The sequence below is a fragment of the Gadus macrocephalus genome, chromosome 22 (assembly GCF_031168955.1).
Source record: "Gadus macrocephalus chromosome 22, ASM3116895v1".
NCBI lineage: Eukaryota > Metazoa > Chordata > Actinopteri > Gadiformes > Gadidae > Gadus > Gadus macrocephalus.
The window spans coordinates 7,149,756-7,173,742 of NC_082403.1; the positions used below are offsets into that span (position 1 = coordinate 7,149,756).

At 46.7% G+C, this 23,987-nt stretch overlaps 1 protein-coding gene across 1 annotated transcript in view; it reads right to left on the bottom strand.

Moving 5' to 3' along the window:
- The window catches only part of akap9 (A kinase (PRKA) anchor protein 9), a 74,467-nt gene extending 56,125 nt beyond the window's left edge, over positions 1–18,342 (bottom strand). The window contains exons 1-8 of the mRNA XM_060044081.1: positions 18,077–18,342; positions 11,248–11,586; positions 8,666–8,710; positions 8,219–8,278; positions 6,883–7,032; positions 6,278–6,433; positions 5,043–5,228; positions 584–3,826 (exon numbers count right to left, since the gene is read on the bottom strand). Of these exons, the coding sequence (XP_059900064.1) occupies positions 584–3,826; positions 5,043–5,228; positions 6,278–6,433; positions 6,883–7,032; positions 8,219–8,278; positions 8,666–8,710; positions 11,248–11,586; positions 18,077–18,124 (4,227 nt within the window). The 5' untranslated portion in view covers positions 18,125–18,342. The remainder of the gene's footprint in view (positions 1–583; positions 3,827–5,042; positions 5,229–6,277; positions 6,434–6,882; positions 7,033–8,218; positions 8,279–8,665; positions 8,711–11,247; positions 11,587–18,076) is intronic.
- Between the last annotated feature and the right edge of the window lie 5,645 nt (positions 18,343–23,987).

Sequence of the window (23,987 nt, forward strand, 5' to 3'; positions counted from 1 at the left end):
AACTCCGGAAGCTTCAAGAATTTGCAAATCGACACCAATTAAATATCGGAAAAATAACAACCCCTTCTTGGCACTTAAAAGCACCCGGCGACAGCGCGCTTCCTTTTAATGAAGAGCAGTATTTAACCCCTTAACACGATGACTCTGCGCACCGTGTTGCCTGTGATGATTGCTTAAACGGGGCTCATTACAGAGAAGGAAAAAAGGAATAAGCTGGTACAATGAAAGTACCTTACAAACCGGCGGCTTGTGTGTGCGTGTGTGTGTGTGTGTGTGTGTGTGTGTGTGTGTGTGTGTGTGTGTGTGTGTGTGTGTGTGTGTGTGTGTGTGTGTGTGTGTGTGTGTGTGTGTGTGTGTGTGTGTGTGTGTGTGTGTGTGTCACATTCACAGCAATGCAGGCGACTCTCAACACGTAGTGTAACAGGTAACCGTACAGGAGAAATAAGAGCGAAAAAAGCTTCCTCTGCGACAGCCCTGACATGCCGTTTTAAAAGACTTATGAAGACTGAATAGATGAGGGGGTGGATGGCCGGGGGGAGGTTATTAATGCTGAAAAGGACTGCAGCGGCGTGCGAGCACCTACCGGCTTGGTGATGCTGGTCTCTGCGTCTCCTTGGCAGCGGTCCGCAGAGTCCTCCTCGCCGCCGAGCCTCTGAGTCGAGCGAGACGCTGCCTCGCTCTGCATCCCGGCTCCCACCGCCGGCTCTGCAGCTCTCCCCAACTCCGCCGCTGCCAGCGAGAGCTCCTGTTGCTCCTCCTCCTCCACCTCCTCCTCTTCCATCTCCATCTCCGCCTCCTCTTCCCCCCTTTGCCTCTCCTCCCTGCTGACGCTGCTGCTGCCGCTGCCGTCTGCCAGAGCGGCCGCGGTGGTGTGGGTGGCTTTGCGCTCCTGCTTCGACCGCTGCCGTCTCTTGCGCCTGTTCGACCCCAACCCCGAGGCTGGGGCTGTTGGGGCTGCCGGGGCTGCTGGGGGCTTCTGTGGGGGCGGGTGTCCGTCCCCCGACGTTGCCGTGGGCGACGTGGTCTGCAGCGGGAGGAGCCTGTTCGGCGCCGGGGGGGCTCGCTCCGCCTCGGCCGCCTGGAGGCGGGACCGGAGGGTCTCGACCTCCCCTTGCAGGGATTCGATCCGTCGCTGGTGGGCGGCCGAGGCGTCGGGCTCAGCCGGCGCCGACGCTCGGTGCTGGGGTTTGTAGCGCCGCCGCGGCTCTCCCTCCTTCTTGGCGTCCGTCGCCGCGTCCCGTTCCCTCTCCAGCCCCGCGGCGAGGCTCTTGTTCAGGGCGAGGACCTTCCCGTGTTCCTGGTGGATCTCCAAGAGCTCCCCCTTCAGTCGCTCCAGCTTGCCTTCGGAAAAGCTCAGCTTGTCCGTGACGTCGGAGAGCCGAGCGGTCAGGCTCTCCTTCTCGTTGGAGATGGCGTTGAGCTTCTCCATTAATTCAGTAGTGTCTTTTTCCATCGGCGCGGTGGCTCTGTCTCCGCGGCCCCCCCTCTTGACCCGTCTGCCGCTCTCCTCCTCCTCCTCCCCCTCCTTCAGCTCCCGAACTTGAGATTGCAGGCTGGCGATCTTCGCCTCAAACTCGAGTGTCTCCTTCAGTGTCCGCTCCTCCAGCTGTGTCTTGGCCTGAATGAGGCAGGTGTACTCCCCCTTCAGCTCTTGAAAGTTCACCTCAAAGTTCCTCTCGGCGAAGGAATAAGTTGTGCGCTGCTTCTCAATCTGGTCCCTGAGCTCGGCCAATTCCTGCACCTTCTGATTGCTCTCTAAAGTGAGAGACTGCACCGTTTCAGTCGCCAGGTCAATCTCTTTTTTCAAAACAGTGTTGGATTCGTTCAACATCCGTTTTTCAGACTCCTTCTCTTCAAGTTTGCTCCTCCAACCGTCCTCCTGCTCCCTCGCCTCGTTCTCCAGTGTCTCGACCTGGGTCAGTAGTGCCTTGTACTCCCTCTCCACTTTACCCCTTTGCTCCGCCCCTTGCCTCAACTCCACCACCTCCGCCTGGAGCTCCTGCAGCTGCTGCACCAACTCCTCCGCCCTGGAGCTGCTCTGCGCCGCCTTCAAGTCCCCCTTCAGCGCCAGGATCTGCTCCAGGAGCTCGGCGCGCTCCGTGGCGAACACCGCCGTCTCCTTCCCCAGAGAGCCCAGCTCCTCCTCGTACGTGGCCCGCAGCTCCTCCAGGGCCCGCTCCCGCCTGACGGACGCCTCGTTCAGAAGGTTCTCCGTGTTGAGGAAGCTCTCCCGCCGCAGGTCCTCCCTGAGCAGGATCAGCTCCTCCTCGTGGCTGAAGAGCAGCTGGGTCCTGAGCCTCTCCAGCTCCGCCTCCTGCGACTGGGCCATGCGGTCCAGCACGGCGTCCTTCTCCCGCTCCAGCATCTCCAGCTTGATCTTGTAGTTGGTCACCTCCGACTCGTGCTTGGCCTCGACCTCCAGCGCCGCCTCCTCGGCCGCCTCCAGCTGGCACCGGAGGCCGTCGCTGATGCGCTGCAGGTGCTGCAGCTCCGTCTGCCTGCTCCCCTTGCTGAGCGTGAGGTTGTGCGAGGCCTTGTCCGCCACGTCTTTAGCCTGCCGCAGGTCTCGGAGAAGATCCTCCACCTGAGCCTGCAGGCCGAGCTTCTCCTGCGCCAGCCCGTGGAGCTCGTCCTGCGCTCTCCCGTGCGCAGCCTGCGACTCCTGCAGGGTCTCCTGCAGGTCGGCCAACTTGGCGTCACGCTCTTCGACGTCGAGGCGTCGCCGTTCCTCCTGGGCCCTCAGGGCGTCGAGCTCAGCCCCGTGTTGTCGGCTGAGCCGCTCCACCGCCGCCGCGTGCTGCAGCTGGAGCTCCTGCTTCATCTGGACGATCTGCTGGCCGTACATCTCGTCCAGCTCCGCCCTGAGGCGCTCCAGCTTGCGCAGGGACTCCTCCTCCATCCGCTGGACCACGTCGCCCTCCGACAGGCTGCCCTGGTGGCAGCGCCTCTGGAGGTCTTCCACGGTGCCCATGAGCTGCATGACCTCGCCGGACGACGTGCGCTCCTTCTGTCGGGAGGCGGCGAGCTCCTCTTTGCAGCTCTCCAGCTCCCTCGTCCCCTTCTCCAGCGCCGATTTGGAATCCTGCGATTCGTCGCGAGAGCTTTTCAACTCCGTCTGGAGTTCTGATTTGGAATTCTCAAGTTCTTTCTTGTAGCTTTCCAGATCTATGATTCTTTTCTCAAATTCTAATTTGGAATTCGCAAATTCATCCTTGGAGCTTTTCAACTCCGTCTGCCCTTTCTCCATTTCCACCGTGAAATTCAGTAGTTGATCTTTACAGCGTTCCAACTCTCTCACCCCGTTCTCTAGTTCCACCTCGGAATCGTCCCGCCCACTCTTGCAGCGTTCCAGATCCACCCTGGTGCTCTCCAGCTCCCCCTGGCAGCTCTCGAGCGCCTGATCCTTCACAAGGCAAAGTTCATTCAGGCGCTTCTCCGAGGACTTCAGCTGCTCCTCGAGGTGAGCAAGAGAGCGTTCCTGCTCTGAGACGACCCTCGCCTGCTCTGCGATGCGCGCATCTTTCTCGTTCTGGCTCTGGGCGTCCGTCGGGGAGCCGCTCCTTGCTACCTGGGTCAGCTCATCGCGAAGCAGGGAAAGAGACCTCTCGTGCTCTGAGATTATTGCATTCTGCTTCGAGATCAGTAGGTCCTTCTCTCTGAGCGAGTGGGCAAACGATTCCTCGCTAGCCCTCGACGAAAGTGCGAGCTGAGCTTTCAGGTCGGCCAATAACTGCTCCTGGCCCGATATCAGGTGTTCCTGTTCCGCTATCAACGAGTCTTTCTCACTCAGCTTCTGTGCAAATGTCTCCTCCGAACTTCGGCCAGCCTGAAAAAACAAGAATGAGTTGTATATGTTATAATACGTTACATTCAGCAATCTCATACTTAAATCTAGATTAAAGGGATACACCGAAAGATCTGTAAATTGCCGAGTTGTTTAATTCAAAATTCCTCATAGTTTAACTTGCAGAGTTACAGTAGCCTAGCTTCTGCCCATGTGAGGGGTATACAGTTTAAATTACTTTCAGTCACTCATTGAAAACAAGTGCGAGTAAAAACACAACAAGATTGTAGTTTTTCTACAAACCACGCATAATTTGGCAGTATTTACGTCGCTGTGTTTTTATATCATCAGCTGCATCTAGCTGGTTGCTTTGCGCAGAGAATAAGGTGTCAGTGGCGTATCATTCGGTGACTAATAATGACAGCGCCGAAAGCAGTGCAGAATAATCTGTGTGTCTGTAGCCAAACAACAATCTTGTTGCGTTGTTCCTGGCATTCGTTTTGAATGAGTGACTATTCGGAACCCCCTGGCAGTCTTTGGAAAGTAATTAAAAGTAATTCAAATTAAGTCCCCTCACATCAACAAGAGCTGAGCTGTTGTTATTCTGCAAGTCAATGGATGCAGCAAACAAAAAGCAAAAGCTAAACCAGGGTATTCCAATTTTGGACCAATCATGGTGAATTTGAACTTAAGGACTCCTCTGAATCAGTGCAAGACATCTAATAACCAATATACAGATTTCCCTGCGTATTCCTTTAACATAGCCCTAAGCCATTAAAAACTAACTATATTAGAGACAGAGAGAGAAGAAGAGAGAAAATAAATAAAAAGCAAAAGAAATGCGGAGAGAGATTGCGCAGAAAAGGAGAGAGAGGGGAAGAGAGTAACAGAGGGTCATTAAGACAGAGCGATAATTAAAGGTGACATGTTATACCACCAGGTGTGAGTGGGATTAGCCGTTACAAGCTGTTTTAAAAATCGGCCTCTTCTGACATCACAAGTGGGCGTGTCCACCTAGATGTATGACGGATAGATGAGCAACGTTTGCTACAGTCCACTGGGTAGGCTGGTAGACTGGTCTATCCAGCACACATCTAGGTGGACACGCCCACTTGTGATGTCAGAAGAGGGCAGCATCCAAAACGGCTTGTAACGGCTAATCCCACTCACACCTGGTGGTATGACATGTCACCTTTAACCAACGTTGAGACAACACGTCGCCATCGGCGTCTCCAGGTCCGGGGAGCCGTGGTCGTACCGTCTCCATCTGGCTGAGTCTGTGCTCCAGGTCGGAGACCCCCAGCAGGTGTTCCTTCCTGCTCCGGACCTGGGCTCCCAGGTCCTCCAGCTGCTGCTGGTACTGGACCATCTGCTGGCGGGCCTGCAGGAGGTCCGCTGCCGTGCTGCTGTGGGTGGTGTTCCTCAGGGTCTCCCCGGCCTGCAGCTAGGGGGAGGGAGGGGGGGAGAGAGGTTAGCTTCGACGAGCAAAGCATGGATGATGAATGCTCAACAGGTGCGCGGGTGTGTCTATTTCAAGTGCTTCCAAGGTACCTAAAGACACTTCATATACGTTTAAAACCAAACATGATTTTATGCATAGATTTGTGTTTGATGGTGTATCTTGTATGTAGATTGAGTGTTTTTGTAAATCTCTAGAGGGCTCTCTTGTAAATGAGATTCTATTCTCAATGAGATTCCCTGGACCTGTACATGAGATGCCATTTGGTGGCTGTTCACACAAAGCATTATAGAGAGGGCAGAGAAGACGGCAACTACACAACACGAAAAAGCATCCCTTTGCTCCCCGTGTATCTCCACCATTGCAAAGTAATGGATTTCGAGCCCCCGTGATTGACAGTTATGATGTATTCCTGAAACAATCATGGATATGATGGCCTGACTGATCAGAAACGAGCCATCTCAAATCTAAATTGCTGTTACAGAGGCTGGTGCGGCCATTTGAAAATATTCCCGCCAGCGCATTGACACACTAATAGCTGAAGGTTGGCAATGCCATTTCTAGATTAACAGTAATTTTATTAGCATTTTACTGTTTCACAACAGAAGGCCATGCCTTTTCTCACTAATTACACTCAAAGCTCTTAAATCCTACCTACATCACCTTTAAGTGCATACAAATTTAACATGGGAATTTAACCCCTAACCCTGGCTGTGTTAATGCCTTGGTCCACTAATATAATTACACAGGTCCACAATGTTTCAGACTCGGGTGATATTTGATACATGAAGTTTGTGCTCATCACTGGAAAATGGAATGAAAATGAAAAATCGAGGTCCAAGGTGTGTCTAAATTAACATAACAAGTCGATGACGCCATCCAATAAAGTTTCAAGCATTCAATTAACTATAATGATAGTTAGCAGGACTGAGAAATGACAACGACCGCCGTGAAATGAAGGCTTCCTCAACGAAAACGCAAAAATTTGAGGAGAGCCCTCTTGTAAACAGGCCGGCTTGGGGCAGACCCTTCACCTGTTGGAACTGGATGTGCAGCTTCTGGCTCTGCTCAGTCATCTGCAGGAACTCCCTCATGATGTCCTCCTTCTCGTCCCTGGCCTGCTGCAGGTTGGAGGTGAGCTGGGTGATGATGCCGTCCCTCTGCTTCAGAGCCGCCTCAAAGTCCTGCAGCTGCAGGGCGAGAACGCAAGCGTGTAAGGACCACCGATTATTTTGCATAGAATTAAAAAGGCTACAAAATAACGAGTTATATCCCAGAGTACACTACAAAACAAGCACAAGAATGCACGAGAAGAATCATGCATTACTTAGGATTGGTTATTTACTATTGTTGTTCAGCAGACAATTAGCAGAGCAATCAAAGATAAAAAAATCAAAAAAATGGGTCGATTCGACCCTCAGCTCAAAAGGTACTGGGTTCAATCCCCAGTGTTGCTAGTCTGTCTGTAGTCGTCTTCAAGCAAGACGACTACAGACGGACTAGCAACATCGGGGACTGAGCTGAGGGACGAACAGCCCACTTTTGTTCGCTCCCAGTCCCCCTCAACGTCAGTCGCTTCGGATCAAGGACACCGCCAAATGAACCAATGTAAACGTCCAAAACCAGACAGGTCAGGTACCTGGTGGATCCCCTCGCTGCCAAAGCAGGCCCTGATCTCCTCCAGCTCGCGGCTCAGCTCCTCCACTGCCTGGGTCTTGGCGGCCAGCTCGTCCTCCATGTCGTCCATCTTGGCCTCCTTGGTCATCAGGTGCAGCGCGTCCACCTCCTCCTGGAATCAGTTGATTAAGTCAATTGACTTTATTTATACAGGTTAGAAAATAATTAATTGCTGCGAAGCACCTCTTTTTCAAGTGGGACCTGAGGGCAGAGATGTATATATACATATATATACATACAGAACGGGTTAAGGTTCGGGGGTTATTTGCGTGGAGCAAGCTTAACAGAAAATCAGTATTGACAAGAGTATCCATTGTGATTCAAAACACAAAACACAGCTGATTATCACAGTGATGTGCTGGAGGGTCTCAGCAAACAGCTGGAGACGTGTTAGTGTCTGAGCCGCAGCATAGTGTAATAAGGATTAGGCGCCGGTTGGCACGGTGCTGTAGGCATTAGTCGGGTTAGGCGGAAGTGTTCTGATCAAAATCTTGAAGAGTCGGCCGAGGACGTCCCTCCTACGCTTTGTCCTGTGACAATTATTCGGCTCATAAATGCGTCATCACATTTCTTCTATGCGCGCCACTTCACTTCCCAGTGTGCGCTTCAATATGAATAATCACACCACACCTGATCACACAGCCGTCTCAGTTAAAAACAACGAAGCCTGTCGTCACGGCTACCTCTAACCAAACAACAACAGCGTAACGTCTCGTTCCTTCGTTTCTCGTTCTTTCATTTCTCTCTTTCTTCCGTCATTCTTCCCCAGTCTGGTTTTCTTCTGCCTCACCTTGAAACTAGCCAATAGAGGGTGCTGGTTGCATAACAACACCACACACTCACTCACTCCCTCACTGAAGCCCTCTGTCCAACCCGTCCCCATCTCTCTTCAGCTCCTGTCGCCCTCTTAGGCTCCGCTCTCCTGCCGGCCTCACCGCCAATTTACTCCTTCTGTAATGTCACGATGCACCGCTGGTACGTCTTAGGCTCTTCTCAGGGCACAAATAATGTAATAACGCAAGGAAAACGACTTGGGTCTGCATCGGGTTTTTCTTTCCCCCTCTCGAGTCGAGTGCGCAACTTCCTTTCGGACTCCCTGTTCTCTGGAGCGTGCCGGCGTAGGGCAAATGCGCAAATTGCAAAAACAGTACAAAAAAACATTGGTTAGTGGATTAAAGCAGACGACGTAGAGGAGAAAGAGTAGGCAAGCGGAAGGAAGGTTAGAGTTATTACAAGAGGTTTGGTGTTTAGATTTAGGCCCCCGCGAAGCAGAGTGGATTGTCTTTTCTCTACTGTACCCAGATAAATTCCTCAGAAGACGTCATGAGGTTCACTGTCGTCACATGGCAGCCATTGACCTGTTAATTCACAATACGGTCGGTCAGAGTTCAAGATTATGCAGGAAAAAGGGCCACTTGGTGTAGTTTTGTATTGAATGTACCTAGCATCTTGTTTAATTATGTTGAATTAACACAGAGAGCACTCCGGATTTTTTTATACAACCAACGTGAAACATAACAATCCAGTAATTAATGTTGAACGAGGCTGGATCCAGCTATGCTACATGCTGATCGAATACACATTTCAAATGGATTGGTTGATGCAATGCTCTTCTGAATCAGCTTTCCATGTATTTGTTGCCTCACAAGGGAAGGGGAACAAATAACAAATGCAAATCATCACCCAAAATCCTCTTTATATTCTGATTTGTTTCCCATTGTCCTCGCGGCAGTGTTTGGTCTCACCTCGGAGGAGAAGTCGTCGGCGGTGGTGGAGACCTCGCTTTCTGGCTGCAGAAAGGAAAGAAGGAGACAGGAAATAGCGGATGTCAAAAATCCTGACTGCACCACAATAACACCATTTTACAGTATGATACATACAGCATCGGAAAAAAAAACACAGGCTTGATTCCAAGTCTTAGAAAGCAGCAAAACAACAATAAATCTTTTCCAGTGATCCAGTTGGTGAGGAACTTCGCAGATAGATAAATGAAATGCGTACAACAGAAGATTTATGCCAAAAAATAATGCAAACATAAATAGTTCATGTTCAAAATTGACATTCAAGATCCCTGGGAATTTGGTCTTTAACCAACAGCAGAATCTAAAAAAAATCAAGAAATCTGCCACTTCCAACCAACCAATCAGCAATCACAACGTGACACAGCTTTATGCCCTAGTTACACACAAAAGTAGACAAGGCACAACATTAATTTGTAACAGCTTCTAGATACATGTGGAAATGTGTCAGAGTCTGACACACACACACACAAACACACACACACACACACACACACACAGTAAGACAGCGCATAGCTACTTTGCTTTCAAACACATCTATGGTTCATGCAGGCACTAGTGAAAGGACTTAAGATGGAACTTTAAGGCCGAGTCGGTTGCTACGGTAACCTCCCCCCCCCCCTCCCCAGCTCCCTGTCTGCTGCTGCAGGATTAGCAGCAACCAAGAGCCTCAATGGAAAGTCAACAGCAATTAGTGTAGAGCTCAAAAACAAAAACAGTCCGACGAGAACACAACCAATTGAAACGGGCATGAATCAAAAACAACGGTGCTTGGTTATATAGCAGTTTAACCATATTGACTTCCTTAAAAAAAAAAACAGTCCAGCTAGTCCAACTACTCACATCGGGTGGGGGGGGGGGGGGGGGGAACAAGTTTATTTTATTTATTTTTTAGCAATAAAACGTTGTACGGCATACACGTTATAACCAGAATTGTATACACAAGGCTAACCATTTTCACTCTAGTGCTGCCCACTGCAGACGGTCACTAAAGTATGGCACGGATGAACAGCGGCTCAAAGAAGAGACTGCATTGTCTGTCAGATATCGACGGAAACGTTTCAAGAACGTCCGAGAATCAATGATAACATCAACCCTAAATGCTACCCATGATATTTGGACCTAACTCACCACCACTCTGGTGGTGGTGAGTTAGGTCCCCCCCTTCTGTAAGCCTCTTTGGGTCATTGAAAAAGCGCTATATAAATATCATGAATTATTATTATTATTATATTTGTTACCGGTCGGGTCAGGATCATTTATTTAATCCTGCCAAAACTAGAAGCTCACCTAGTCCTGCCTCAAGGGTACCCCGTTCTGAATACACAGCGAAGTACACCCGCATCGAAGTACACCCAGATCGAAGTACACACACATCGAAGTACACCCACAAGAACAGGGGTCCTTCGTGATTCAACCTGTCTGGTCCGTTGCAGTGACTCGGCCGAGGGTCACATCACACACACACACGCAGCAACGTGGCAACCCATTTAGCGGCAATTGTCTGTTACCACGGCAACCGGTAGTCTAGTACTAGTTCAACAACCCGTACAAGCTTTCAGGGAAAAAAGAACTTGAACAACTACGAACGCCGTGGGGTGACACACACACACACACACACACACACACACACACACACACACACACACACACACACACACACACGTTAGTGTGTGTGTGTGTGTGTGTGTGTGAGGGCTGCTCGGGCATGAAGCACACAGTGAGCCACATTTCACCAGCACTGGAGTACATGGGTTTTAATGGATCGATGTTAGTTTGTCCATGACATTCTCTTTACAAAAGACAGAATCAAATGTCATGTTTTTTCCTCAGTTATCCTTGAGAATTACGCACCTTTGGAAACATACATTTCGTTCCTCCATCAACTACAGACTTTTTTTTTTAGATTAAAGCAACTAGCATTAATTTTAAAAACACAAACGCAAGACCATAATTTAAAGAGTGCACCTTCCTGATAAATTTGAGGGTCCCTCATGAACCCCAAAACTTAAAACAACAATATTGTAATGCAGAAATTAAAACGCAGTCGAAAGAGTTTCTACTAATTAACACACTGGATTTGAATTGATCACCATGACAGCAGGTTAGGCTTCCAAGACCATCTGATGTCAATTATAGCTTCAGCAGCATGCTTAGTTACACCACCATCCTGGTTACCATGGCAGTTAACAAGGTGGCCTTAACGCACCACCCACTGCATCAATAGGAAGAGTGAATCGATCATTAAAAACACAGAAACATTCAAAAGGGGGTCTGACAGACATGGAATTGCATGACATTGCCTGCACAAGAAGTCTATGCTTGCCTGTGTCTTGAGAATGTGTTTACGTCAACTGTTGTCCTTCCTATACCACAACCGGACGCCTGGCCTACATGTGAGTTCAGCCGCTCCGACTGCCCTCTGGACCGTTGCCAGACATCAGCAGGTGTTACTTAAACCAGGGGAGGAAGTAAGGGGATGAGGCCCGTCTGTCAGCCAGGTGTCCTAGTTACAGCCACTCTCCTACCTCGATGGTGTAGGTCTGGTCGTGCTTGACCGTCTCGCCGCGCCGCAGGGTCCTAGAGAACGTCAGCTCCGTCGTGTTGGGAATGTCAGGATCCCCCCTGACTCCACCCCCTTCGGGAAGCTCCTCCCCCGGCGCCGGCTGTTCTTCATGCTCCGCCCCTCCTTCCTCCCCCTCCTCCTCCTCCTCCTCCATCTCCCCTGGGAGGACCTTACGGGCGTCCCTCCCCTGGTGCACGTCCTCCCCGGCCGGCTCCTCTTCCTTGTCCAGCCTCCTCTTCTTCTTCTTCTTCTGTCTCTTCTGGGAGTCGGCGTGGGCCTTGCGCTGCCGGTACTCCGCCAGCTGGGGCAGAAAAGAGAGGGGAGAGGAGTTAAACACCGCTAGGGTACAAGCTACTTTATGCAGTCAGTGGTTGAACACAAACATAAGTCTTCCTCCATGCAAGCTGTACAAAGTGACCAAACATATGATTATAAATAAAAAACGATAATAACCAATCTCAATTTTCCAAAAAGATAATGGGCAACAAAAACAAAATCGATGGTGAAACAAAAACATAAAGGAAGTATTTCATTGATGGAAACCCTTGAAAGAGGTATAAAAGGTAAAAAAAAAAATATGGAATAATTAACAAAATGCAAAGATAATAGCCACAAATGCCCAATTGGGCTTGGGTAATATTTCTTTTTATGCATCAAGCTACATCACATTACCGCCATTTGATCCACAACCTCGAATCCTACTCAAATGTCCAATCCTAAAACAGACTGCTACGTAACAAACAAACGGTACCCACAGTGCTGCTGCACAGCTTAGTGATATTCAACCGCCACATTCTGTGCTCCATGAGTAGTGTCCGCTGGCTCTGTGAACGAGCGAATGAGGGATTCCTCCCTCCTTGAGTTTATATATGACAGGCCACCTACGCTTGTTGCTGTGCCAGGCGTTAATCCCGTAAACAGCTCGGCAAACAAATAGATTACGGCAGAGTGACTTAACTTCGGGGTACGGGCGTGAGTTAAGTTGGTGTCACCGGATAGGGGCTTCCGACATGGAAACAAGTGATATTTAAAAAGAAAAACAGTTGAAGAAAAAGAGCTTGAAAAAGGTCCCCTGGAAGGTTCTTCTATCCATAAGAACAGACTGATTTGAACCCATGAGCAAAACAACTACATCTCCCTTAATGTGGTGCAAAGCGTACGACTTTGATATCAAGAGCAGACGTATATTGGGTGAGAGTGATGTGTAGGGAAATGCACAAGTACACAAAAAGTTAAAACATTTCAGACCTTAAAAGGAGGTCACAAGCCTTTGAAAAAGATTCTGAACCGGTTGATTATAATTTATGAAAAAGTACTCAGGCCACTTGATTTCTTATTTAACAGAAATTCTCACTTTCCTTTTTACGTAACTTACTATACGTCATTATAAGGAAATACTTCTGACACCACTGCTTCATAGGAGATTGAGATATTTATCAATACGAGTACATCCTAGCAGGCTTAATTTGGACTTAAATATAAAAACTTCAAAGCACATCGCTTTAGTAAGACGGGTCAAAGGGGTTAAGATGTAGGGGATTCAAGTGTACTTAAATCCTCCCTAGAATCTCCCCATTGGTTCAGTCTTGTCACATTCACAAATTTGTCTACAAGATATGGGGATGGAGGGCCAACACATTCCAACCAGATCACTTTTTGTTCAACAAATACCAGTTCCAAAGTTAAACATTAACTAACTATGCAGTTTCCCTTCGGTGTACGCCCTCTGTTTTTAAATCTGCAGTGTTCCACTGATCTAAAATGTTCTGAATGTTCAGATTCCCCGTTAATGTCTACAAAACACCGAGAGCGTCTAGGCCTTCAGTTTGAGGGTGCCCAGAGGAGAGCACAGAGTCTAATGGTATGAAACCACAGGTAGCACAAACCCCCAAAAGTGGGCCCATCTCTCACAGGTGCCATGTCTTCACACAATCACACCCCAAGGACGAAAAAAAGTCTCACAGGCCAAATTAGGAAACTCTTTTAGAAAAGTACTGGCATACAATGTGGATAATTTGCCTTTTGGAGTATTAAGGTGTAACAGCAAGCTTCCAACGTTTTCCTCTTAACTGCACCTTGAACAGGATCCGAACACTTATTGGAGATCCAAAAGAGATCTGTTGCTGTGGGAAGACATATTTCTGAACACAATGTCTGTTCATAAAGCCCTTAAGATCTGAGATAACGCAGATCGATCATTGAGTCGAGACACGCCTCTTATATGGGGAGCCCTCATTCTCCATGTCACTAAATAGGAAGTGCTCTTATGCCGCGTTTCCACTGCAGGGTGTGGAACGGATCGGATCGCAAAGGGGCGGTAGGGAGGGGGCAGTATAGCCCAGCTCAGTTCCGAGGTCGCGTTTCCACTGCCGACAGTACCCTTGGTGGTAGGCCGGATGTCAATCGCCGCGGCAGCTACGTAAACATCGTAAACAACGTCTTCCTCCGCAAGAATGCAGACGAACGTCTCCACCTCCTTGTTCGCCCAAGCAAGCTTTTTACGCGACATGTTAATTGTAAAGAATAATACCTCGAGGCTACTGTTTGTTTGTTTTTATCCCCGCGTCACCCGGAAGTGACGATTCTGTCGACCAATCAACGGAGGGGGGGTGTAGCTAGAATTCCAGGGTACCCTTTCAGGCGTCTGGTCTCGTTTTGGGTACTGCAACGGAGGAGTCCCTAGAATGGGGTCGGAACGGGTACGGCAAAGTCCGGGTCACGCCCACTTTTGGCGGTGGAAACGCGATCCGACCCGCACCTTTGCGATCCGATCCGTTCCGCACCCTGCAGTGGAAATGCGCCATTAGTTTGTGAAGCAACATGGTTGAAACGCAAACATCTGCTGCGTTGCTTTCCCGGTAAGACCATCGTTCCCCAGCCGGGAGGTTCAGAGGAACCGGGGCTTGCCGTCTGCGTGACAGCGATGTCATGCCACAGATAGAGCGGGGCCCGGCCATGTGTTGAGGAGTGAGAGGGCGGGGGGTGTTGGTGGTGCTGGAGCCGTTGGAGGCTGGGAGACACCACAGGTTCAGCACCATCTGGGGGGAGAGGCGTAACGAAGGCGGGACACCATCTGCTGTTTCCAGGCTGTGTTTGCAAACATTGTTCTAATATGGTACATTAGTCATATTATTATTAACGTGAGTAGTGACAGTAAAATATATATATGATACAATATGGCTTTGTTATGCTTGTGATAAGGGATATAGGATCGACGTGATCACACATCAAAGTGTGATTACATCAAGTGATCACACTTAAAATATTTCATGAATCATCACTTTCAGGTTGTCAATGGAGACCTGCAAATTCTTACAAAAAATATATACTTTACAAGTTATAGCAAGCAAATGCTTCATCGCTGCTCATGCGCTTGGTTATTCGTTGTGAATGATTTCCAGGGCTAGAGTGTGAACGTGCACAGTCACGGCGCCAGTGAGAGAGCTACATCAGCTAACACAGTGTTTGGCAGAGCTCTCATGCTACTGTAATTATTTTTTCCTTTTTGTGTCTCAGTTATCTCACACCGACTACTCATACTAGATACCGTAAGACAAGGCTATGTCCTGCTATTGGTTATCCTGGCTAGTAGGCAGACGATAATTATTTTAGAGCCATCTTATCTTTACAGTAGCATGTATTGAGTTGATGCCAGAGCTACTGAAGCTATTCCAGTATTTGGTATTGATTAGTCATTCAGCTGACTACTTTATCCAAAGCAGCGCTGCAAAGCGATCCAAAGCATTATTAATGAGCAGGTAGGGGTTCTGGGGCACCTTGCTCAAGGATGCCAACAGGACAGGTTATTATGCATTAATTACTATCTCCGTTATCTACCTTAAACCTGAGTCTACCTGAGGAATTGAATGGAGGCTATTTGTATGAAAAGGAATTTGTTATAATAATAATAATAATAATAATAATAATAATACATTTAATTTAGAGGCGCCTTTCAAGACACCCAAGGTCACCTTACAGAGCATATAGTCATCATTCAAAACGATGTAAAACAGACTAGGAATAAAAGGAAAACAGAGGTTAAACATGAAGAATAATAATAATTAATAACACTCAAAGACGCCTAAAGTGAAGGGGGGACCTCACTAACCACCACCATATACAAGTGTCAAGTGGCATTAAGTTCAGTTAATCAATATAATGCGCAGGACATCGCTGGCTACCACTCTGTCCAACAAACAGACAGGACTTTAATCGCCTTGCAAATCACGATTAACAGTCTCCAAAAGGATTAGCCAGGTCCAGAGGCAACACTAGATAGGTCCAGAGGCAACACTAGATAAACTCCTGCCTTGCTTCCCAATGTGTCTGCCCCCGTCCCACATTGACACTGACCTTTAAAACCAGTGAACCGTGCATTCATTTCCTCAGACTCTGGATTCAATACTTGACCCAAAGCTCTTTTAAAGGGGTCGCTGTGAATCCATTGTGTTATTGTATAGGGGCACAGCTGGGAGAGATAATGAAAGTAGCGTGTAAAAAAGGGTTTGTTCAGAGCCACAGGACATATGTTCGGTAGCCCTCTGTTGGGTTTGATTCCTGTCAAGGTCACGGTCCGGCCTATATGTGGTTCACACCGTTTCTCTTGATGTTTTCTTACACAGCTAATTGGGCTAATTGAACCAATAAAGCTACGTTTATTTAAATATATAAAATATATAAATAAATAAAGCTAATTGGCTGGTGTGGTGTGACTTTATGAGAGCAAAGGTATGCGGCTACGCTAGATCAAGTCAAATTCTATGACCCCACTGGGGATATTTTAACCTACCAGACAGGACATAATCACAACAAAACAGTAACAATACAGCACAAGATCATAGAATGTGAAGCCAAAAGATGAGCAAATCGCAGAGTGAAACAAATGCTAATGCAAACATTTGTGCAAATTCTGCCAACTAATTGCAGTGCAAACAAACGAGTCTTTGAAATGTAAAGTCCTATTTGTTGAACCTCTCTATCTTCTACCTGAACATAGAGGCTCTAACTCAATCTGAAGGGGGCGTCACTACAGTGCAGTAGGGCATGGGTCTTCCCTATCACCTGCCGAGGGTAACAGTCAGGGAGCTGTGCTCGGTTCAACCCAATAACATTACTGGCTACCATGACGAGACTATTCCTATTGGCAAGATTCAGGTTCCCAAGTTCCCAAACTATTCACAACCCGACTCAATGGAAGTTCGGTAGAACAGAGTCCTTATTTTGCTGCACACATTCAATTAATATTTCTTAACACATAAAGGCGTCGTTGTACCTTAGCAATGGCATCCGCATCAGCCTGAAAGCTCAAGCCATTATCAAACACAGTAACCAAATATTTGTAGTTATCCACCATAGGTATGAAGCGACACTTTATGGGAGTGCCGCTCGATCCTCTCTGTTTGAATTCCCTTCTCTCTGTAACATACATCCATCACCCTGGATAACAAATGAGCATTTAGCAGACGCTTTTATCCAAAGTGACTTATCTAGAGACATGTCACTAGTGAACTGGTATAGGGGTTAGGGCGTCTTGCTCATGGACTGTCTAGTGCTTGCATTCATTTAGCGCTTTTCTAACCAGTGGCCACTCAAAGCGGAAGCGCTTTACAATATTGTCCAGCATTCACCCATTCGTGCACACATTCACACTCCGACGGCAGTGTCAACCATGCAAGGAGACGGCCAGCTCGTCAGGGTGAGGTGTCTTGCTCAGGGACACCTCAACACTCAGCTAGGAGGAGATGGGGCTCAAACTAGCAACCTTCCGAGTACCAACCCACTCTACCTCCTGAGCCACATGCCGCCCCTATGGTAACTAGATAGTCTGTTATAACACAACTTAAGTTCTGCAATAGACTACAACTAAGCCCATGTGTGGCAGGTCTTTCCAGCAAAGTTACTTATCTTATAACATCCTATAACAACGTATTGTAAATATATATTATTCCAGGGTGTGGCACACAGGAATAAACAAAAAATATGTATAACACAGTTATTGGTAAATGAATGGCTGAAGCTCTACTGTGACAGTCGCAGTAGGATAACCAACTGTCTTCTATTCGATTGATTGGAGATCAGGCTTATTATGAAAAATAATTAGCATATTTATTGACAAGCAAATGTACAAATTAGACCCATTTATAGTCAGGCTCTCTTGTGTAATAACGCTGCACTGCTCATACATCATATTATAGCATATGTTGGCTTAGACTATGTTATAGTTGACAATTAGCATAGACCATTTTTCATAGGCCATTTGGCGTCCCTGCATGGTATAGCTATAACAAGCATACTGTGGTTCGAAGTATACGTAAGTAATTCCCGTTTAGTGGTATCTGTCTTGCTAAAGCCAGTGAGGGCACGTCCCGTAAATCCAGTCACACAGGATCCATCGTCTTCGCGTGGCTGACGTTTACACGCCATTGATTAACAAGGGTGTAATAACACATTCTTGACCTGAATGAGTACACACAACGAGGTCCTCAAAACGTTACAACGATAACACCAGCACCTCAACGATCAAGCAGTGACAGCAAAAACCCATCTGTTTAAACAAGCCTACTACTACTATTACTACTACTACTACTGCTGACCAGACCCTCAGCTGTCAGAGCAGGGCGCATGTTTAGTGCGACTGACAGCAGGGACTGGAGGAGGGAGCGACGCGGGCTTAGGACAGCTGACACACCAAACCGGTAGTCGTTCAAATAACGATAGCGATCATAAAGTTGTTGCACGAAAGACACATTTTGATTAACTTTGTCCGGATGAAGGAACTTATATCCACATACCTTTGCCTTGCCGGCCTCTAGCTTCTTTTGCCTCTCTTCGTCTTCCATTTCGGTTGTCCCGGTTGCTGAAACAGGACGGGGAATTGCTTCATAAGAAGACACAACAATACTACTAAATGCTTGTTACGAGACCCTCTGGTCCGAAAGCCTGTTCCATGGAGTGAAACCTCCTAGGGTGTGCGAGGGAGTCCCAATACTAGCGGCTAGCTCCGCGATGTCAGCGCAACCCGGCCGCCATGTTTTCCACGTAAACATGAGACTGGCTGTGATGACGTCGACTAGGTGCCGTATAGGCCACGCCCCCTTCAGCATGTCATTGAAACAAGGGTGCAGAAAACAGTTATTTATATATTCAATATTAAGTTCGTGATTATCTAATTTGTAACAGGTTATTAAGGCTTCAGTAAACTATTTCACTACTTTTAAAGAAGATTATCAATTGGTAACCAATGCATGGGAATTTTACAGGATGGAGAATAGTATGTATATTGTTTGATTATATTTTCAGCTAAACTTTCTAAACTTTAAATGTCTATTGATAAGCACACAACATCTAGAAAACTCCAAGCACACATTTCTCAAGTGAATTAAGGGCTTTGCATATACCTGAAAAATCTTTGAAATTCTGGGGAAATTAAACATTTGTAGTCAATGACACTAACGGAAGAAATATAAATATGACAGAGTTAATTATAAAGGAAAGATGGTAAACGAAGAAGTTCCCCTAAATGCCATACTGTGTCTTGGCAGTCAGATTCTTGGAAACGAATGAGCCGGAATGTTGATTGCCTGATCAATTTCAGGAGCTGTTCAATGTTGTGTTCTTAAATGAGTGGCAATGAAAGTAAGTCATGTTCAGCTTGTTCCTAATGCTCTAATCTGGATTCGAACTCTCAACCTAAGGATCACCAGTACAGGGCATTATCCTATTGAGCCGTTGAAACTCCTGAAACGCATGAAGCCTCATTCACACGGTGAAAATGTCTATTGATAAGCACACAACATCAAGAAAACTCCAAGCACACATTTCACAAGAGAATTAAGGGCTTCCTTAAAAGAGAACAGATCTGAAAATTTGCACTGTTCAGGGTATCCACCTAATGATAGCCGTATGGTATTTATACAATAACAAAATAGTCATATAGGCAAAATGGGTTGAGACAGTGGACGTTTGACTTTTCTATGAAATTGTGGGAAAAGTAAACATTTTTAGAGCAGAACAGGGTAAAAAAGATGCATCTGATTTTAGAGGTGAATATGATGAAAGAATTTTGATTCCAGGTTAATCTGGTATAGGAGAAATAAGGCTAGTTCATAATGTTTTTAAATAGCGCCACCTTTGGGTGCAGCATCAAAATTTTGGAACTAAATAAAACAAATTCTGTTTGGCGATATTGGTGATTTTTGATAATTTTGGAGCCTGTTAATCTTTTTATCATGTTTGGCTTTAATATGAAATTGTGGGAAAGAGAAGTAAACATTTTTAGGGTTTTATAGTTGCATCTAATTCTAGAGATTAATATTATGAAAGAATGTTGAGTCCAGGGCCCCGTTTCCCGATAACGATGGATCTTTGCTCGTACGATCATTCTCCCGATGCATCTTTCGAACCATCGTTAATTTCTTTGGAGCGTTTCCCGAAACTCCTCTTAACGTGAACGCGCATTCGCTGCACTCACGACAATCGTAGGATTGTACCTGTCCACTGACATGGTGCAGAAACGGACTATGACGCAGGGGGAGAAGCAGGAATGTCGCAGGAAAATGGGGTTTAAAAGGGTTAAAAATATCTCCCCATCAAGGCCAACCGCAGAGTAGCCTACGAAAAGAATAGATTGCAATAATATGAATGCTAAAGATATTAAAACACAATTGATTAGGCCTAGGCCGACATATATATCAGTTCTAATCCTGAACGCACCGTGCATACATTTATTCACGGCATTTCCCCCCCTGAAATAATTCCATATTACAAAAATCCAAAATAGCTTGTGTGACAACTACATTTATGTTAATGTGCTGATTTTTTAAACATATATTTTGCGCAGCAAGAGAGCCGACTTTATCTGATCCCGCATAAGGTTGCATTGGCTCTCTAGTATAGAATATTTGTAGACATGCAACGTTCCATTCATACATTATCATTCAAACGCGGCTATTGCTGACCCGATTAGGAGAGCTAGGTCTAGATCCTGCCCATATTGTTGGGCAGGAAGAAGTAGGCTATAGGCAGGGTTCGAGTTATGATTCCATCTCTGTGGGGGTCTCTTAAAGTTGTTGACGGTGGGGGGAGACCGTACCGGCCTTGCGCTGAATTTTGACGGGGGGGGGGGGGGGGGATATAGGACGTAAATATGGGGTTTTATGACACGGCTCTTCTCAATGCACTGGAACGCTCCGTTCACTTGCTCCGTTCACTTGCCAGCTTCTTCGGTTGCTAAGCGACGTCAACGTCTTTGGCTAACTATTTCTCTGCTGATCAACACTACGTATGGCAAGTTGGTAACTAATAAATTGTAAAAAGAAAAAACACCTTGTGAAGTTATTTGTTCGTTTGGCAAGTAGCCGCTCATTATCGAAAATAAATAATAAATTATCGAAGCACCTCCGTTTCGAGTCTGTGTCCGGTTCGCCCTGTCTGGGCTTATTTTCCCGATAATGACCGGGAAAACCACTGCGTTCTATTATCCCACTTAACGTCAATATAACTCTGCATGTGGAAGGGAAAATAGCTTTATTTGTAATTACAATATTATGCTGCTGTATTTTCCGAGACCCCCCTCAGATATTTGAATTTACTGCTTTCATGGGAGCCAGACCTCTCTATGGGAGCTCAGCTCCCACTGGCTCCCACCTAACTCGAACCCTGGCTATAGGTCTTTCTACACTGCCGAACCGGTTCGGTCGCAGCTTGGCACGCCCGGCGATTTCACCTTCTTATCTCAAGTTTCCTGTATAAAACCGAAAAGTCAAATCCCCTATTCGTCCTGCGCAGGGTTTCTTGGTTCACTGCGGGGGAAGGCGGGGCTGTGCACGGAGTCTCTGACCTCTTTAGAATACTTTGTATTATTGCATACTCCCGAATGTTTTCATTTTTTATGATTGAAGACACCCGCATGAAATAATGAGTTCTCTCTATAGTAGGCTAACGGTGCTAACGTCCTACGAGTACCCTGGAGCACTCGTTAGCTACGAGCGTTTTCAAGACATTCGTTACCAACGATGCTTTCGGGAAAAGGTGTGAAAACTGTACGATGCTCGTACGACCAACTCTGCGATCCACTTAGGCTAACGATGCTTTCGGGAAACGGGGCCCAGGTCAATCTGGTGAAGAGAAATAAGCCTAATTCATGATTTTTTACAATAGCACCACCTTTGGGTGCAGTACCACAAAATTGGGTTTATGGGTAGTGGGGGTTATTGAAACCATACCTGTTACAGAAACAATGGGGGACGAGGCAGCTTCGCTGCTCGGAGCCCTAAATATGCCAATGGACTTCCTGTGGTCAATAAACATAAAATAGTCACCACATCCTCATTTGTAGCGCATTTGGTTTAAATTTTTTAGCCAAAACCCTTTTTCGGACAGCGGCCATATGGAATTTAGGGAATTTGGGGGGGCCTGATATACCCAATCATAAGTTGTAAGTATTCCAATGGGTTTCCTTTGGTCAAAAAAGGCAAAAATAGACGTCAAGTTTGTATTTGTATCTCATCTGGTTCAGAGCTATGGACGACTCCCTTTCAGGCGGCGGCCGTATTGGATTTGGCAGCCATCTTGGTCTCAGGGACCATTGGCTCGGGCGCCCTGGCTAAATCATTTCAGTATGCCCTCAGCTACATCTGTGCCAAATGTGGTGCATGTAGATGAAGTAGCGCGAACAATGGGGTGTAATGGTGCGTTCCAGAGCCCATCCAAAGCAATGGGATGTGGGACTTATCCTACCTGAACTGTACTAGCTCCTACTTGGTGAAGTGGGGGTAGGTCGATCACCCCCCTGTTCGATAGTAGGAGGTTCCACTTCGACGGTGGGATGTTCCACTTCGACAGGCATTCCATTGCACTTTTCTTAGTTGGAAGTAGGATAAGTCCCACTTCCCACTGGTTTGGATGGGCTCTGGAACGCACCATTAGTCCCACGTCCCACTGGTTTGGATGGGCTCTGGAACGCACCATAAGGCCCCATACTACAGCCAAAACTGCTTTTTTGGACAGCAGCCATATTGGAATTGGAGGAATAAGGGGTCCAGATGCACCAGGTCATAAATATTAACATTCCTATGTGTTTCCCATGACCAATTAAGCTGAAAAATATATAAAGTTTGCATTAGTTACTCACGTGGTTCAAAAGTTATGGTCGGAACCCTTTTGAGGCAGCGGCCATATTGGATTTGGCCGCCATCTTGGCCCCAAGGGTCACTAGTTCCGGCGCCCTAGCTAAATCATTTCAGTATGACTTGAGCTACATCTGTGCCAAATTTGGCGCTTTTTGTTTAATTTGCGCGAAAATGTGCTTAATTCCCCCCACTAAGAGTAATAGTTTGTTTATAAATTAGTAAAATAGCAAAATACACCCTTGTGACAATCAAGGTGTCACACAGCTAAGATCGTTGATTCTCATACTCTGTATAAACTCTCATAGCCTATAGGGTTTAAACATGGTTGTGTTAATGTATACATACCAGCAGCTGAAGACGCAGCAGCCGGAGACGAAGGTCTGTTTCTTCTCGATATGGGGGCCGAGCAGCTGATAGTCTGACTGATCTTGAATTCTACCCATCTTCTTTTAGACATCCTCCTTGCCTCGATCCCCGAGCTGACCAGTGAGCACTTTGCTGTGCGCGCAATCCACTAATGGCGAGGCCCCACCGGACGCGTTGCCAACGCGATTTCCTTCGCATAGAAACCTACCAACTGCACCCCAATAGATTGAGCGCTGCGCCATTCGAAAGTTTAGCCGCATGAAATATTCATGTTCCACGGGGAGTACTATGTCAGGAGCACTGTTGTACCCGGGTTTCTCAAATAGCAACTCTTAAGTAGAACACCTCCCCCCCCCCAATCATTATAATGTCTAAACTACAACGCGTGTGCGGTGTGCGTGTGTGTGTGTGTGCGTGCGTGTGTGTGTGTGTGTGTGTGTGTGTGTGTGTGTGTGTGTGTGTGTGTGTGTGTGTGTGTGTGTGTGTGTGTGTGTGTGTGTGTGTGTGTGTGCGCGCGTGTGTGTGTGTGCGCGCGCGTGTGTGTGTGAGTGAGACTGCACCTGCAACAATAGTGCTGCTTAATATTTTGACAGGCTGAGCCTACAATACATCTGTTGTTGTTTGACTATTGAGTCATTTAGGAACTTGCAGGGTCTTCAGATACATCACGATCAAGAGCAGGTCGTGTGACATCTTGCTGATAGCTCATGGTTATAAATGGTGTGAAATGCATTCATCCTTAATGACCACTAGCTCTTCTATTCCTCTCATTTTGAGTTCAATGAGTTGTGATGGTGTGTTGTAAATATTATTTGTTGTTTAGGAAAAAGGGTGAATGGGTGTTGGAAATGAATTTGTTGGGACTATACTCAACTAATTCATATATCTGTGTTATGCTCGCTAATGCAATGCTATCTAACATTTTCTCATTGGCAACAGAAGTATATTAATTCAACTTGATTTGTAATGTATACCGTAGTTGGATTTATCACTAGGATTTGTTCAAACAAGAAAAAAATCATGATAATGACAACAGCCAGCCAAATAAGACATGTTGCCTTTAAAATAAGATGCTAGTTTTATAACATTATCTTATCTTACATAACTAGAACCACCATCAGATCCTTTTTGCCAGTTATAATTCCATGTTCTATGTTTCATGGTGTATGGGTCGATGGTTGGAGTACTTTGATTCCTGTGTCCATAA